The sequence below is a fragment of the Uranotaenia lowii genome, chromosome 3 (assembly GCF_029784155.1).
Source record: "Uranotaenia lowii strain MFRU-FL chromosome 3, ASM2978415v1, whole genome shotgun sequence".
Lineage (NCBI taxonomy): Eukaryota > Metazoa > Arthropoda > Insecta > Diptera > Culicidae > Uranotaenia > Uranotaenia lowii.
The window spans coordinates 152246633-152265746 of record NC_073693.1 but is presented as its reverse complement, the minus strand read 5'-3'; the positions used below and the strand labels follow the sequence as shown (position 1 = coordinate 152265746).

Here is a 19114-nt window from a genome sequence, read left to right as displayed (position 1 = left end):
CGTCTTCACACGTCAGACCGGCAAACAATCTGCCTGTTCGCGGTCAGTCTCGGCCTACTTTAGAATCACGTCTTGGTAATGCTCGAAGTGATTGTTACCTGTACTGATTCAGCTCCACAGACTCGTTGTTAAACGTTCTCAGAGGTGGTTGAAAATGGGCTGCCTTCTGGTATATCTAATTCGGTTAATGTGGAAAAACCAAGTCTCAACGAGCATGCGAAGGCTTGGGAAACTCCCAGAAACTCATACCTTTTCTTCTCCTTCATTTTCTGATCCTAACAATTTATTTGATTTGGGTGAGATTACTGAGGGAAAATCAAAATTTTTACATCAAAATTTATTGGAAATGATGCAACTTATGTTGAAAGCAAATTCAATGTTTGCAGCTTTCCAATGTTCTTTTAATTATGCTAACAAAATTATTATGACTACCTTTCCCTCATGGATCCAAATAGATGTTTAATTGGTGGAACGCTAGATCTTTGCTGATTTACCAAGATGAGTTCTTTTTATTTTTGAAAACTCAAAACATACATATTGCTGCCAAAACATAACATACATATATCAGCCAATGCTTTCTTTAAAATTTTACGAAATGATTGACTTGATCGACAAGGTGGGGGTGTAGCTATTGTCATCAATAATCGTCTCAAATTTAGACCGCTTTTTTTCAATACAAAAGTCTTTGAAACAATTGGAATTGGATGAGAAACTTCTATGGGGAAAATTATAGTTGTTGCCGCTAGATATGTACCATGCAACATATTTTTTAAAGTTTTTGATTGTCATAAAAAATTTTTAAAATCGAGCAATAGATGTACAATTTTTAACATTTTTCGATGCCATAAAAAACTTTACCTAGTATGACGGATTGGCTAAATAATATCACCTACAAACTTAATATTGCTTTCATTATCCTATACCAACACTGTTTGTGTTTAAATATTTTTCGGACAGTCACCAAATTTTTTTAAATAAATATTTTTGTAATTCCGTTAGCTGTCTGGGGTAAAATGCCACAACATGCAAATCAGAACTAAATCTCATAAATCGTGTTTCCAAATGCTGGGATATAATTGTTCTGCATTATGCGTTTGTTAACATTGAAACTTCATCCATCCTAAGATTTATTTTCATGATTTAAGCTACTTGAATATTTTTTACCCCTAAATGTATGCAGTAGATTAACACTTTTATTTTAAAAACATTTTTGACAGAAAAACAATTTAAAATTTAATTCGAAGAAAACCAAAAATTACTGCAATTGGTGCTGTTTGCGTTATGACATCACAAATGTATCAAAAACTATAAATTTTCAAACGTTTTCATTTGATTTTTCTTTAATAACAGAGGTTGTTGCAACTTACCCATTTTTCTTAGTAGGGTGAAAAACTCATGTTTTTGTAAATTTAAAAATAGCTGGTAAAATCAATAGTTTTTCTGACTTCGTCAGTTTAATGTCCCATCAACCTTAAAACTTTTGATGTACAAGAGGTATCAAGATTATCTGTAAGCAATAAGATTTTAGAAGCCATTGAAGTTGAAAAGTATTGCACGTTGCCCCAGTTGACGGTAATGTTGAAAAAGCTTCAAAAACATCAAAATCTTATGGTTTAAGTAAAAGATATTAGGTGTTTCCTTATACATATATTTCACTGTAGATAGCTTTGTACTTTGATTACCGTTTACTCCAGATTTTTTTCATTTTTACAGGCTTGTCCATAAATCCAATATAGAATTCGAGAATAGTCAAATCTGACCGGGATGGCCGGATATTATATGAAATTTTCTGTATTTTACTCGGGTTTATTAAGATCATTTGCTGAACATGTTTTGGCTTGTTTTGTCCCAGATTTCACTGGAACCCAATGAAAATAATCGATTCAAAAACATAAGGAGTGATAAGATGGAAGAAGCAGAACAAAAATCAAATTGTTGCTTTTTAATTTCTATTAAAAACTCAATAGAATATTCGACCGAAAATTCGTTTGGTCGAATAGTTGAAAAGGTCAATATTCGGTATTCGGCCGGTATCCAGCCTTTGATCGATGATGATCTTCAGTTTTTGATACGACTGAAGCACATTCGACGCCAATATCAACGAACTAGGGATCCTTATTTGAATTTTAATTATTGCGACCTTAAAAAAAAAGATCAAACGTCGCTAAAATTTTATTCGTAATGAAAATTTTTGCTAAAGCAATAGAGAACATAAAGCCCTACTCAAAGCCATTTTGGAAATTAACTAGAATTCTAAAAAAAAAAACCCCAGAAGCCAATTCATTCTTTGAAAGATGGCGATAAACTTCTTTTAACAAACGCAGAAAAAGCTCAAAAATTAGCCCAGCAGTTTGAGTCTGCTCATAGTTTCAATTTAAACGTTGTTTGTCCAATTGATGCTCAAATTTTCCTTGAATTTGATGATATTGTTTCTAAACAAAATGTGATTGAAAGTTCTTGCGAGACAAATATTGGTGAACTTAAATTGATTTGCAAAAAATTTAAAAATATGAAAGCCCCAGGGGAAGATGGGATTTCCTATATTCTTATTAAAAAATTGCCTGAAAGCACATTAATTTTTTTTAGTTAAAATCTTCAATAAATGTTTGCACTTGGCTTATTTTCCCAATAAATGAAAAAATTCCAAAGGAACTCCAATTTTGAAACTTGGTAAAAGTGCTTCAGAGCCTTCAAGTTATCGACCAATAAGTTTGCTTCCTTCTTTAAGTAAACTATTTGAGAGAGTTATTTTGCATAGAATGATGATTCAGTCAGCCAGTCAGTCAGACAGTAGATTGCAACAAAATTTAAATTCCTTTTGGAATTACTTGAACGTGTGGAAAATTTCTCCTAACGCTTTCAAAACTCTATTTATTTTATTTCCCCATAAGCCAAGATCAAATTTTTAAAACCTAATGAAAATCATTCCATAACTTTCAATGGGGTTTCATTATAATGGTCTGATCACGTGAAGTACTTGGGACTTACACTTGATCGGAATCTTACTTTTAAAAATCACATTGAAGATATTCAATCTAAATGTAATAAATACACAAAATCTCTTTATTCTCTCATCAACAGGAAATCCAGACCTTGCGTGAGGAATAAGCTGCTCATAAACAAACAGGTGTTCCGACCAGCGATAATGTGTGCAGTTCCGATTTGGTCTAGCTTAAGGTTGCCAGATTGGCCGGTTTTATCCGGGTTTGGATATTTAATAGAACATTTGGGAACAGTCTGGCCCAGCCCGGTTTTCCGGATTTCATTGAAAAATGCCCGGCTTTTGCACGGATTTTTTCACTTTATGTAGCAAATCAAACAAAAAAAAAAATTTTTTTATTTGTTGTTTTTTGAGCTGATTTTGCCAAATGAAAGGATTTCTAGACGGATTTCTAGACGCCTAAAACACGATTTAAAATTTGTTTTTGAATTTTGATGAAAAAAATATTTTTTTCAATCCTTTTATTTTGAATTTTTTAGAAAAATTTTTGAGTTTTGACTAAATTTGCCCGGATATTGCCCAGATCTTTGGTCGTCAATTTAGAAAGGTGATGCCCGGATTTTGCCAGTTTTTTTTTTGTACAAAATTACCCGGATTGTCCGGATACGTGCTGAAAAAATCCTGGCAACCTTAGTCTAGCTGTTGCGCGACGACGAAAAAAACCATCCAGAGGATTCAGATCACGGTTCTGAAAATGATTTTGCGGCTTCCACCTTGGCACAGCACCGAAGATCTTCATCGGATTGCGGGCATTGAATCGATCGAGGAGATGCCCAACAAAATGATCTCCAACTTCAGAGGCAAATCGATGCAGTCTTCCATCGCAGAGATTCGTTCTCTTTATAATTATTTTGATTTAAGATAGTTTTTAGTTTTAAGTTTAAAATATTGACATTACAGGATGGTCTCCTACATTAAATACTTGATTGCGCTCAGCAAATTTAGGTCGAATAAATAGATTTTAAGTGATTAATAAACTATAGGATTCTGGACAGTTCATTATTGATCTGAACACTCAATTTAATGTAAAAATGTAATATAATTGTCATAGTAAATTGGTACGAATAAAAACATATTTAAAAAAAACATCAAGTCTCAAATATCACAATTTTTTTAGTCTCACGAAAATGCTTCTAGTTTATCTACGAGTTCATGTATCGTTCTAACTTTTGGAGCATATAAACCTAAAATTACATGCTGTCAGAAAATGCAAAAGACGGTGAGTTGCCATACTTTTCACAAAAAGACATAATGAAAATACGAAAAGGGGATCAAGTATCCCCATTCTCCCCTATGAAGGTTTGAGAAGTTGATTATTTTAATTTTCTCACAAATCTAGCCATAAACATCACAAATGTATAAATTTTGGGAAGTATAGAACAAACTTGTATTCCTCTAAGAGATTCGTCATATCTAGATCTCACTTCACTTTTGGCTATAAGGTATTTGTGATATTCAAGTGATACAACAGAGCTTAAAGCAAGGATATAAATAAGAATTTTCATTCAACAGCATTTGTCAACAATATCACATTCGCTAAGCTCGATTGTCACTTTTCCGTTCAAAACTCAGTTCATAATATCACTTTGGCACGCTTATTTTTTTCATCTTCAACTCTTATCGGCTATCAATCAATCACTCAAGGGTCCATCAACTTTCACTCACATGCACGTTTCCATTTCCGCATACGGTCACGTCATTCGCGTCATTTTCTCATTCCAGTTTTTCCACAATCAACTTCAAATGGACAAGCCCCCTTTTTAGTAGCCATGATGATGGCCATGTTCAACTTTCTTCACGACAGCCTCGAACCCGTTATGGTCATCGGCTTTGTACTCGACGATGCGTTCGCTGCCATCGGGTTCATGGAGCGAGTATTGGCCCTTAACGACATCGCCATCCCGAATTTCCCAGTGAGCCTTGTGATCCCCAGTGTGATCATCCTTGACGCCATACTCAAACTTGTACTTCGGGTGATGATGGTGCTCGACTTCGTGCTTGGAAGATCCGCCCAAATCGGATCCTCCCCCAATGCCATCACTTCCGCCTCCGTAGAATTGAGCCGAGCAAACCGCAGCCAAACAGCCAATTGCGAGCAGGAGCTGAAATCACAGAGCGGATATTGCGTGAGCGATCATTAGATTATGGCACCACCGTAAGAGCGATCCGGATGCAGGAAATTGCCAGGCGTCTTCCAACTCCCCTAAGCACTAAATCTAACTTACTTTGAACATTTCTTCGGTTGAGTTGAGACGATTAATTACTAGCCCGAGCTGAGGAAGATTGTGAACTGAGAAAACGCTACGATGCAACTGATACCGCCATTCGATGCGGTTTGGTGTATTTATACACTTGTGATGTGTTGAGAAGATGTGTTGTTGTTATAGGTACCCCTGTGCCTTTTTTACTCTGTTTTCTTTCTTTTCTGTGGGCTGCTAACGACGATTGGATGGAGCTTGAGCCCCCAAAATGGGCTGTGGAAAGGGTGGAGCGTGTCCGGAGCTGCTGCTGCAGTTTTATGGCAGGCAGCTCATGAGGGCACAAGACGAAAGATGGTTAAGGCCAAAAATGATGTGCTGTCATTGCCCATGAAAATCGTATCATTTTTTTTTTGTTTTTGATTCACTTGAGACGCTCGATGGCCCAAATTTTTTGTCACCAATCTAGAGCTGTTAGACCAGGTCGGATAGGTTTTGGGGAAAAGACTGAAGAAAATTGAGAAATGATAAACCATCTACTGCATGAACTGTGGATTTGTAGAGACAAAAATATATGTCAATGGAAATAACATAATTGACCACAAACAAAACAATTAAAGCAAAGAAATGCCTTTTTTTTAAGTTTTGATAGTTCCAAAAATTTAGGAAATGAGTTAATTTTTTAATTTTACTGTTTGCTAATCGAATTTTTGAAGAATTTTTGAAATCTTATACAGTAGAAAAGAGGCAGGCTCATTTTCTTCCATATTCCAATAGAAAGAAGTCTGAAAACTAGAGACGAACCAGCCAAAGGCTGAAAGTCTCTTTAATAAAGACAAAAAAAAAGTCTGAAAACTACATACACATGAGCGGACATCTGTTTTATATACATTTAAGAGCAATTTTCCTGTTAAAATTTCTTAAAGTGTTTGAGAAAATAATTTTATAATAAAAGTAGTCCAAATAATCGATTTAAAAAACCGAATAGTCTAAATGCGCATATTTATGTGTATAGCTATGTTTCAGATCTACTTGCACTGCAACACAGCTCATTAGGCGTCGCACACTGTCCTCGCCCATCGTTTTAGTTATCTTATTCCTCCATATCTTCATCTGATTGATGTTTTTGACAACCTTTCTCTTTGCCTTGAGTCTCCTCTTCATGATTTTCCAGTATTTCTCAATAGGGCGGAACTGGGGGCAGTTAGGTGGGTTAAGGTTTTTCGGCAAAAACTAGATCTCTTTCTCTGCATACCATTTCTTTAAGGATTTTGCTGTAATGACAGCTTGCCAAATCTGGCTAAAACATTACGGGATGGTACAAAATTCGTTTTTAGTGACACTCTTTTTGGTATACTTCCGACGTCATTGTCTTATTTGTAAAGAAAACTTTTGTTTTTTAGCCACAGCTGCAAATGCCCTACCAAATTTTAAATTTTCGTGCAAATTCGTCGGCTACAAAAAATTTCAATTTAGCTGGAAAATCCCGCCGAACCGTTGCCAAGTGAAATTATTGACCTGTGATTTGCCCGAAGTCAACCTTGACATAGGTTTCATCGTCAACTAGAAGAAACCTGTGGAACTTTGTCAGCATCTGGTCATATTGTTTCCAAAAACGGATCTTGGCCACGGATTTTGGCGGATTTTTTTTCTGTTCTATGATCTAATTTAACCTATTGCTAGCTCGATACAATGTGTGTATACCAAAATCGGTCCGTAGGAAAAACAAAATGCTCACTCGTATGCTCATTCACTGGTGCGTTTGCTCTAAGAAATTTTCCTGACTGCATACAACTTCTTCCCGGAGTCGAATTCTCCTCACGGTACTATTGGCAGCACCGAATTGTCTGGCCAAGTCACGGTCCGACAGATTGTCATTCCTTTTAATCGCCTTCAAAATCTGATCATGCAGTTTCCGGTCGACAGCAAGGTTGCCGAAATCACAGAAAAATCTGTAATTTCACAGAATTTTGAGCAAAATTTCATCACAGAATCTGTGTCACAGAACACAGAATTTTGGAAAATAGACAGATTTCACAGATTTTTTTAATTTTAAAGGATTTCTAAAATTTTAATTTTTTTGGCCAATATAAGATTTGGATTTTTACTTTGTAATTCAGTAAAGTTTGAAGGATTGGCAATTTTCATTGATTTAACTCAACTTAAATGTTAAAAAGACCAAATTTATCATGAATTTTCAATGAAATTAAAGGAAATAGCATCACAGAAAACCATCACAGAATTTTTGGGTAAAATCACAGAAAATCAGAATTTTTTTTCTCGAAAACACAGATTTTTTTTTCGGCAACCTTGGTCGACAGTTCGCCACTTCGATGATTGGCTTGAGGCTTCCAAATCGTCGTCAATGATTCCTTATACCGACGGTTTGATAACGCGCCATGCGGTATTTGTGGGCAATTTCAGCTGTTCAGCTTGCCTAGATGCAGATCGCAATAGATTTTTCGAAAACCTGTGCATAATTTATACCCTTCTTTCGGCTTCCATGTTCAGTGTTTACAAAGTACAGTCGATTGGCAGAATGTCAAAAATACATTTGTGAAGATGACAAAATTTCAACACATTAGTCCCAAGCAAGGGTTTCCAAATCCGTCCATCAGGAGCGCCACAATATGAGTAAAAGATTGTTCTAATTCTAAATGAAGCAAGCATTACAATAGGATGGCAGTCATTGTCGGTTGGTTATATCGAGTTTCGAAAACCAACCATAAACATTTTGTAGATTGCCCCAAAAAACAGCCCGGTGAAAAATTTCAGCTCAATCAGACATGATTTAGGGGTGTCCAATGCGCTCAAAGTTTTGGTTTTTTGGCTCTCAAAAACCAGTGATACTGAAACCAAAGAAAATTTGTTGTCTCGAAAAACCAGTTTTCGCCAACAATCTTCTTTGAATTTAAAAAAAAACACTAAAGCGAGGACCAAAGGAAATTCGGAAAACAGAAATTTTCATTTTGATGCCAAATGACTGAAAAAATACATGAAAGATCTGATGTTATCTCGAAAACAAAATTCAGCTTTAAAAAAGGCCTATGAAGTCGATTATTGACCAACATTTTTTTCCAGAGATTATTTTTATTTTATTTACGTGGTGTCCCGTTTCACTGATGAACGATATTCTGAACCTCGGGAGCAGCTACACTCAGTGGGTGGTAACATGGGAGGAGAGATTATGGTTGAACTCAGGGTCGTTGCTAGAAAGTTCACCGCTAACACTGTTGTACGAACGCAGGTTTCCGTTCTTAGTGTCCCACGAATTGGATCCCAAACGGCGTCGAAGGATTCGGAATAGCAGGAACAACTTTGGTCATCAACTTGACCAGCGATGGCGGAGCGAACAAAGACCGAGAAATGAATCGATATTTCGGGAGCAAAAAGAACGTCCGTTCGCGCGAATAGGTTTTGAAAAGTGATTTTATTGTTGCAAATAAATATTTGACATGTCACTTAAATTATAGCGTTTCACTTCACGTATCACTTTTTCGTCAAGGTTTTCTCACTACTTATTCTACATTGTAAGTGTGCAGTGTTGTTAATTCAGCCCACGTTAAGAAGAAAGCGTTGTTTTAAAGTACATTTGAAAAGATTAACTTTAATTTTCGATTGTGTTTGAAAGTTTGGTTTATTTTTATGACTAAATCTGATAGTTAGAATAACTGGAAGGTCAAAAAAGGCCACAAATTTAATGAAGTTTGAAGAGTAGTTTAAAAATAGGATTTCAGATTCAGTAGGGGCATAATGCGCATATGTGTGTACCCAATCGCGCCGTTTAACGTTTAATAAGTGTTTAATGATTCTTGTGCCTCTGAAAGTGTTTGCCAGGTAAAAACACTTCTATTCTACTTCACAGATGGAAAAATGTATTGCTACGCGCAGTGCTGCCAGATATACTAAAACTCTTGTGGATAGTTAATTAAATCTATATTAAATTTAGGAATTTTAAATATATACGTTTATATTCAAGCAATGTTTTTCAATACAACTTATTAATATCTTTAAAATTGTTGTGATGAAACGGCATATAAATTTAAACAAATATGAAACATGCTTAAAGATAAACGGACATGGGGCGTTTTGCCCTACCTAGACATGTTTATTAAAAATCATTCAAAATAACAGAAAAAATAATTTAATAAAGAAGTTTTTCGTTTTCTGAGGATTTTCAAGACCAATGCTCATCATTGTAACAGATGTCAGTTAATTTTTTTGCTGATAGATGCCGTAATTTCTTACGAAAGTCAAGACACAAATTGCAAAGAATATGGCTTGACAAATATTTTTGGATTTTTTCAGTGATTTGTCGCATATTTGATGCTATTTTTTGAACAAAAGGTTTCTACTGTTGATAATAAGGGAATAACGTAAAGAATTCTTAAAATAAGTGTTTATCTAGCTAGATATCGCAGTGGGGCGTTTTGCCCACACTAGGCATTATACCCCCAGTTCCCCTACCTCTCATGCTATCAATCAGCGCTGGATTATTGAAACATGAAAGTAAAATTAGCCTGAATTTCTTTAGAAGATCACCCCAGGGCGAGGTTTGAAAATAGAATTCCAACACGAAACAAATCCCGGAAGTGTAAAATGGTTACGGATGTCTATTAGACTGGCCCAAATTTGTATGGAATGATTTTTTCAACATTTTTTTCAACGTGGCACCCCCTAGGTTGGTGCATTAAGGTGAAAAAATGACTTTCTGAAAGTTTCAGGTCATTTGGAAGAAGCACGAGCTGGCGCAAAGGACTTGAAATTTGTATGGAGATTTTCGGCAAAATGTATGAAAAATCGACATACTTTCACTCGTTGTGTTCTAAAGTATTTTTCAAGTATGCTAGAAAACTCATAATTTCAGGAATTGTAATTCAAACAATGACAAACAAGTTTGTAGAAGATTGTGACGCGATACGAGTTGACTGTGATGAGTTATCCGCAATTGAATGTGTGATTTTTTTTTTGCATTTCATTGATATATCGTGAACGGTGTATGGGCTAATAATCGCACTAACTTGATCGCGTCGTCGCACAATGCAGCAGTTTATAGTTTTTCAAACCTTTCTTTTTTTTCTACCACGAACCAAAAGTCATGGCACCCATTTTGTTGACCGATTTTCGTTTCCTTTGGCGGGGTTATTTTCACCATCACCATGGGCTGGGCATTAGAAACGACCATCCAGAGTTCACGTGTACTGAATAGCAAATCAAAGCTTGCTGAGCATTAAAAATTTAAAAGAGAAAATTTTGGCGGGTGTTTTTTGTCCTCCTACTATTCAAAGCACGTGGTACCGGTACGAGATATTGGGATGCAAAATATGCGTACATTTTGAAATGAAAAATATAACTAGCCTGTTAGGAATATATTGACTAGAATTGTAGCGGCTTTCGAAGTGCTTTTTACCGCCTCTGGGGGGCTTTGAAGGTCTACAAAAACATACAGTGAACTGAACAGTGAACAATAAATTGACTTTTTCAGCCTAACAACTATTTTTAATGAGTGTTGAAAAACTTATGAACCGATTTTCATAAACTCCAGCTTTTAAGAGCCAATCATTTTCATATTTTTGGGATTTTTCATAGAGAAAGGTAAATTAATTAGATACAGAGTTATAAGTCCAAGGCTGCAATTTTAACGCTTCGATAGCCTTCGAGAAATTCAAACGGGGGTTTAGAAAATTGGTTAGGAAATTAAATCCAAGGTTTTGAGTTTTATACAATTCAATTTCATTGGCCAATTTCTAACTTTTGAGTCAATTTTGGTCATCAATGTGACTTGACAGCATTGAACACTTTTCGAAATAATTAATGGGATGATTGTGTCCAACAATGGACACATTGAAATATAAGTCAAATTAAATCTATTTCTTAAAATTATAATGGTAACTTCGGTTCAGAGATAGTTTGTTTTCGATAATTTCAAAAAAATTTTTCAAAGCTTCCAAAATCTTGAGAAATCCAACGAATCATTTTTATTTTCATTTTATGCGAACCCGAGCAAGGCCAGGTAAAAACAGCTAGTTTGTTATAAAATAAGCTACAACTTTGCCGAAGACACAAACTTTCTGTCTGTAATTCTCATTGTGTGACAATGCGATCAAGTTATTAATATTAATCCACCTATGCACCGTTCACGATATATTGATAAAATGAGAAAAAAAAATCACATTCAATTGCTTATAACTCATCACAGTCAACTCGTATTGCGTCACAATCTTCTACAAACTTGTTTGTCATTATTTGAACTACAATTTCTGAAATTCTGAGCTTTCTAGCATACTGGAAACATATTTTAGAACACAAAGAGTGAAAGTATGTCGATTTTTCATACATATTGTCGAAAATCTCCATACGAATTTCAAGTCCTTTGCGCCAGCTCGTGCTTCTTCCAAATGATCTGAAACTTTCAGAAAGTCATTTTTTCACCTTAATGCACCAACCTAGGGGGTGCCGCGTGGAATATAAGGATTTTTTTGGTTATGGGCCAGTCTAATCTCCAGCTCATCGCCATCGATCGTGACCTTGTTATTGCTGGACAAGTGGGCTCGGTTGGTCTCGGCAGCTCTTCGAAAAACACCTTCTAGCGTCATTTTGAACATCATGCAGAATAGATCATTGCCTTTTCGAAGTCACCTGCGTGATTTGAATGAACGCGTCAATTCACCCGAAATCCGCACACAGCACTGCGTTCCATCCTCCGTCGCCTTGATCAGTCTAGTTAGCTTAGCTGGAAAACCTTTCTCGTCCATGATTGTCCATCGCTGTCTGATTTTGTCGTATGAGGCCTTGAAGTCGATGAAAAGACGGTGCGTAGGGACTTGGTGTTCATGGCATTTTTGGAGGATTGGCCATGCAGTAGATGATTGAAGAAAAATGCCATGCATAAAATTTCTCCGTGGTTTGGAAAATGACGAAGGTGGAATTCATGATAAGACTGTATCTTGAATGTTTATTTTACTTTCCTCCGAACACAGAGCTGTGATGATAATGTTTATTGAGTGCAAGAACCAACGAAAACCAAAACCAGTAGCGAAGAATCTACAAACCAAACCATTGGATGCAAATTATTGTTAACCTCCGGTACGCAAACGATCGTGCTGAAGAAACCAATTAGCTGAGGTTACAGTTTTTGATTGATCTTTGACTTTGGGAAAAGCTGCAATCGCGTGCATCCGACTTGTCCTTGGCCGTGTTACATCTCTTTTGAGCGCACTTCGCGGTTTTCGTGCATGTTGCAAATGAGTTCAGCATGGAAAATAAGTTCTTGTATTTTGCGCGCTTGAGACTATTATAGCATAAATTAAATGCTGGGCAGAAAATCTAAGCTTTAAAACGACGTCTTTATTCATACATTGATATCTAACTGAGGCATTCACGTGACTGGATAAGTGGCAAACCCCAAAAGAAATGTAATGAAGACACTTAGCCTTTTAAAAATGTCTATTTATGTTTGCTCCAGAGATGAATTTGTTTTTTATTCCAACAGCTCCAATTTGCGCATAAATTGATCCGCAAAAACAAATTTAAACCTACCTAGAGTATTCCCCTTACGCGTAAAAACAGTTATAACGATAAGAAATAACGATCTGTCTAGTGTTTTTTTGCGATAGCGTCCAATACACAAGCTCATTGACAATTTTTTTGCAGGATCGAGAAAAATCCGGGAAAATCCAAGCGAGAGACCCAAAAACAGCTGGAAATCAACTATTCCACCAAAATTCATATGATAAATAGTTTGAGAAGATCTAGAGAATCTAACAGTGAGTTTAAATTTGAATAAAAGAGAGGATGATTGATTTCACGAAGTTGAGAAATTTTAGAGCTTTTATCAAGGGCAATCATAAAGTACAAATAAGGGAAGTTATTAAAAGCATTTAAAATCATAAATTTTTCTGACTGGTTCGTCTAGCTGACTTAACCCCGGGTTTTGCCAAAGTCTATTTTAACGTTTGTTTTATTTTCCATCAAAATACAGTCGTTGTACTCTGTCAGGACTTGGTCGTATAGCATTCTTAATCGGGTTTTGTTAACAAGGTTCTATTTTGTTGGGTTGTTTACTGGCATGGCACGACCGTTCTCCTTCACACATATAGAATTGACGGACTGTATTGCCCTTTCCGTCACATTACGGAGGAAGACCCCAGGACTATTCCGAGCTTTATTGATGACCTTTGCGTTTAATTTATAATGTCATATATTTCATTTATGTCTTTTATGTCATTAACGTCACGTCATTAATGCCATTGATGTCATTGATGTCTCTAATGTCGTTTAGGGCATATATGCAATTTTTTTTCATTTAAGTAATTTATGTCACTGATCTCATTTATAACATTTATGTCATTTATGTCATTTATGTCATTGATGTCATATAAGTCATTAATGTCATCCATGTCTTAAATGTCATTAATGTCATTTCAGTCATTAATGTCATGTATGAAATTTATGACATTTTTGTTATTTATGTCATTATTGTCATTTTGACATTTTTGTCATTTATGTCATTTATGTCATTTATGTCATTTATGTCATTTATGTCATTTATGTCATTAATATCATTTATGTCATTTGTGTAATTAATGTCATTTATGTCATTTATGTCATTCATGTAATTTATGTCATTTATGTTATGTATGTCATTTATGTCATTTTTGTCATTTTTGTCATTCATGTAATTTATGTAATGTATGTCATTTATGAAATGTATGCCATTTTTGTAATTTTTAAGATTTTCGTCATTTTTGTAATTTATTTCATTTTTGCCATTTAAGTTATTAATGCCATTTTTGTCAATTTGGTCATTTTTGTCATTTTTGTCACTTTTGCCAATTTTGTCATTTTTGTCATTTTTGTCATTTTTGTCATTTTTGTCATTTTTGTCATTTTTGTCATTTTTGTCATTTTTGTCATTTTTGTCATTTTTGTCATTTTTGTCACTTTTGTCATTTTTGTCATTTTTGTCATTTTTTGTCATTTTTGTCATTTTTGTCATTTTTGTCATTTTTGTCATTTTTGTCATTTTTGTCATTTTTGTCATTTTTGTCATTTTTGTCATTTTTGTCATTTTTGTCATTTTTGTCATTTTTGTCATTTTTGTCATTTTTGTCATTTTTGTCATTTTTGTCATTTTTGTCATTTTTGTCATTTTTGTCATTTTTGTCATTTTTGTCATTTTTGTCATTTTTGTCATTTTTGTCATTTTTGTCATTTTTGTCATTTTTGTCATTTTTGTCATTTTTGTCATTTTTGTCATTTTTGTCATTTTTGTCATTTTTGTCATTTTTGTCATTTTTATCATTTTTGTCAATGTTGTCATTTTTGTCAATTTTGTCAATTTTGACATTTTTGTCATTTTTGTCATTTTTGTCATTTTTGTCATTTTTGTCATTTTTGTCATTTTTGTCATTTTTGTCATTTTTGTCATTTTTGTCATTTTTGTCATTTTTGTCATTTTTGTCATTTTTGTCATTTTTGTCATTTTTGTCATTTTTGTCTTTTTTGTCATTTATGTCATTTTTGTAATTTTTGTCATTTTTGTCATTTGTGTCATTTTTGTCATTTTTGTCATTTTTGTCATTTTTGTCATTTTTGTCATTTTTGTCATTTTTGTCATTTGTGTCATTTTTGTCATTTTTGTCATTTTTGTCATTTTTGTCATTTTTGTCATTTTTGTCATTTTTGTCATTTTTGTCTTTTTTGTCATTTATGTCATTTTTGTAATTTTTGTCATTTTTGTCATTTGTGTCATTTTTGTCATTTTTGTCATTTTTGTCATTTTTGTCATTTTTGTCATTTTTGTCATTTTTGTCATTTTTGTCATTTTTGTCATTTTTGTCATTTTTGTCATTTTTGTCATTTTTGTCATTTTTGTCATTTTTGTCATTTTTGTCATTTTTGTCATTTTTGTCATTTTTGTCATTTTTGTCAATTGTAATTTTTGTGATTCAACTATGTTGTTTATTTTTGGCATAAATGTAATTCTTTATCATATCAGGCATTTAAGTCGTTTTTTTTATCATAATTAAACGTATATTCATTAATAAATATTCGCTGTTTTGGTCATTCTCGACATTTTTGTTACTTCAGTGTGTTTTATATATTTTCGTTATTTCAGTTATTGATAGCATTATTTTTTTTCATATAAGAATTTTTTGTAATTTTTTACATTTTTCAGGAAGAAAACGAAGACGAGACAGCAAGTGACAGCGAGAAGATAACAAGCTTTTTATTTTGAGCTCTTCGAGGAACCCTTCTTATATTTGTTGAGCCTTGAAACAAAATATAAATGTTGGGGTTTTAAGTTCCACGATGTTTTTTTTTCTCCTTTGATTTATTTTAACCCTTAATTATACTGTTTGAAGGCTAAATTTCAGTAAACTTTTAATAATCAAATTTGCTTGTTGGTTTTCTTTGTTCATCAGAACCATCCGGAAACTTGTGTAATGGTTACTCTTAAATATGAAATATTTTCAATTTTACCATAATTATGAATGATCCAAAAAATACGGTTGAAACAAAATAAGCAGATTCAAGAAGTGAAAAAGTTTCCTTTGAGCCTATAGATTCTAAAACATGCTGCTCTTTTTTCAATTCAGCTGTAAGATTGTTCTTTTTACTTACAACAACGCGACAGTAAGCTTTCGGTTTATGACTCTTAGGCCTACCAAACAACACTCAGCAAAATAAACAGATCTAGATCTTTTTCCTTTCGAGCTTCATTCACGAAATATGTGTACACCAGAACATTCTGCTAGCCGCCTGCCATCATTGGTAAGTATGTACTAGGTATCCAAAGTAAGTGATTGACTGGCGAAAGGAAACTCTGGCTGGGGGCGCGTGATGATGTCAAACGCAGATCACGATCCTTGATGGGGCACCGGCTTCGAAGAACAAAAAAAGAAGGCGACTGGCTAGAAAGAGCCAGAAAGCATAAATAATGCGCTCTCTCCCAGACTGCACACTCTGCTTGCTACTCGACTTCTAATATGGTAAACGATTACATGACAAAAAAGAGCTCTTGCATGTAAATTATTATTACTCACCGAACAAAATATAGAAAAGCCATAATGCCGGTACGCGAGTTTGGCACATGGTAAGTATGAGAGTCTCGTTGCATTTGGCAGCATATCGGTAGCAAACAGCAGCAGTAGCAAACTGACAGCAGCAAGAGTTGTAATAGTCTGATCCAACAAAGCTTTTACACTTCGGTATAAATATTCCGAGACCGGCTGAATTGGGTATCAGTCTCACAAACGACAGTCAACCAATAGGTCATAAAGTAAGTGGTCCAGGTCCAGGTCCAGTTCAGCAAAGCAGGAAATCCAACATGTTCAAGGTACGGAAAGGGAAAAGCAACGCGACGACGGCGAAGATGACGCGTAAAAGTGGGGGTGGTTGTTGTTGCTTTCTTTCGCGATGGGTCCAAAGACGATTCGAGATTGTCATTGAGCATCTGGGGCTGAGGGTGGTTGTGAAAAATCCATTCGGATCAAGGCCTTTTGAGAGGCACCTTTTGTTTCGGCATCTCGGCGATCTTTCGATGAGCATCTCTGATTGACAAATGCCTTGATCTTTGTCTCTTTCCATCATCTCTAGGTCATCGCACTGGTTGCCTGTTTGGTGTTGGCCGTTGTGGCCTATGAAGATTACCACGCACATCCGAAGTACAAATACGAGTATGGTGTAAAGGATGCTCACACCGGAGACAACAAGGAAGCCTGGGAACATCGGGATGGGGATGCCGTCGAAGGATCCTACTCGCTGTACGACGCTGATGGAACTCACCGAGTTGTCAAGTACAAATCTGACAAAGTCGTCGGATTCCAGGCCCATGTGCAACGATCGGGTCACGCACAGCATCCAGCCATCTACGGAGATCATCACGGGGAACACGGAAAAGGTGGCGAAAGTTACTCGAACATCGAACAACATCACTAGCCTAAAGCATAGCTCATCACAAGATTTTTAAACTTACTTGTTAGAGAATGATCAGGATGAATGTTTGTTACAATGGATAAAAAATAAGAGCGGTGCGGGGGTGTAAGTTCTCTAAGAGTAACGAGCCACCCCCACTTTCAGTTGACTGTGCAATAAAAAGACTTTTTAGAGACTAATATCAACAATAAACAACAACAACAAATCACGAAAAAAACGTGTCTTACTTAGCTTCCTTCTTACTACTAATTGAAAGAAAGATCGTTTACAACACAGGTAGGTACGCATTGCATCACCCCCCATGCATCAGTTTATGTGGACTGGTTGCAATTTTATGCAATTGGATAATCGCAAGACTGGATCTCACTCTCGCTCTCGATGACTGGAGCCGTATTGCTGACATATATCTTGGGGGCGCTTATGTTGGTCCACTAGCAGAAATATGGGTCGAAACCAACTCTTCAGGGTAGGTAGATGATCGGTAAGATATCTGAACCATTAAAACGACGACGACAACGACGTGGAAATGAGCTAAGCTAGCTGCTTGATAGCATAAATGCATAGCTAGACGTCCGTTAATAAACGGCACCATATTGGATAGCTTAATTAGTTTCCATCAGATTCGATCGGGATGTATGTGTTATTGGAAAGATGTAAGCAAGCGAATTAGCTGCTCATTTGTGTTCATCGATACGTATCTTGCTGATTTGATTTTCCTATATGTATACAGACAAGAGTTATCGATGCGAAGCAGTTTTGATGGAGCATAGATTAGTCAACATATTAGTTGATTATTAGATTATATGACGCTTAAGTCGGTCGCATATGAAAATGATATACCAACTTGGAATATAAGATTATGAACCAGAACTGATCAACTACAGTATCGTTCCGATTTTGTCAGCTCTCGATTTTGTCTACCCCCGATTTTGTCTATCCCCGATTTTGTCAGCATTTTATCCCGATTTTGTCAGCCTTTAAATTTAGTTGAAATTTTCTGCTTTTGAACTAAAATTACCAGTCATTTAACACTGTATGTTTTTTTGGGGTTGTCCTGACCCACGTAGAGGACCACCCATTAACCACTTGGTATTTTAGGGACCATTCAAATATTACGTAACGCTTTCAGAGGGTGGGAGGGGGTATAAAAGTTTGTTACGCTTTGTGGATTTTGCTTAGAAATTTTGAGACGATTGTGTTACGTAGGGGGAAAGGGGGTTCGAAAATGCTTGAAAATTGCGTTACGTAATATTTGAACGGCCCCTTAGGGGTTGGTATTTTAAGGGTTGGGGGCGATTGAAGGTTCATAAGAGTTTTCCTTGATGACGAATGGAAGGAGGTTGAAACTTGACCACATTTTGATCACATGGTTTATGGATAGCCCTTAGGGATCATCCATAAACCACGTAGACTTCAGGGGGGAAGGGGGGGAGGGGTTGGCCAAAGTCTACGCTCCATACAAATTTTCGAAATTTTATATGGACAAAAGTATACGAGGGGGAAGGGGGGATCTGAAATGACCAAAAATGAGTCTGCGTGGTTTATGGATAGTCCCTTAGAGAACTATCCACAAACCACGTGGATTTATCGTTTTTCATGAAACATTTTTAATTTTTTTATCCAGAAAAATAAAGGACGGTTCAAAATAATACATTTATTTTTGTAAATCAATAAAAAAGTAACATTACATACTTCAAATTAAAACGTGATCAACAAATTGAGCTGTTTTGCAATTGCATATCAATCCTGCAGCTACGCACCAACGGTTTTTCAAATGGCATGTCCATCCATTGGCATGTCAAATCCATTGTATGAAAGGTGTTTGTAAACAATCACTTAGGGTTGAGTTCATGAACAGGTCCTCCGTTTTGCTATTTGCAAGACCTTTCATTTGACGCCTCAAGAACTCAAATCGGTCAAGCGGTCATCGAGAAACATGTGTGACATTATTTTGTAACATACACACACATACGCA

The 19114-nt window shown here is 35.5% G+C and overlaps 2 protein-coding genes across 2 annotated transcripts; one reads left to right on the top strand and one right to left on the bottom strand.

Moving 5' to 3' along the window:
- Positions 1 to 4475: 4475 nt before the first annotated feature.
- Positions 4476 to 5341, bottom strand: LOC129754100 (adult-specific cuticular protein ACP-20-like). Its single transcript, XM_055749967.1, has 2 exons — positions 5227 to 5341; positions 4476 to 5103 (listed from the first exon to the last, which is right to left on the bottom strand). The coding sequence occupies exons 1-2, from the start codon at positions 5233 to 5235 to the stop codon at positions 4762 to 4764; spliced, it is 351 nt and encodes a 116-aa protein (XP_055605942.1). The 5' UTR covers positions 5236 to 5341; the 3' UTR covers positions 4476 to 4761.
- An 11053-nt stretch (positions 5342 to 16394) lies between these two features.
- On the top strand, positions 16395 to 17350 carry LOC129754098 (cuticle protein 19-like). Its single transcript, XM_055749966.1, has 2 exons — positions 16395 to 16540; positions 16801 to 17350. The coding sequence occupies exons 1-2, from the start codon at positions 16532 to 16534 to the stop codon at positions 17140 to 17142; spliced, it is 351 nt and encodes a 116-aa protein (XP_055605941.1). The 5' UTR covers positions 16395 to 16531; the 3' UTR covers positions 17143 to 17350.
- The last annotated feature ends 1764 nt before the right edge of the window (positions 17351 to 19114 follow it).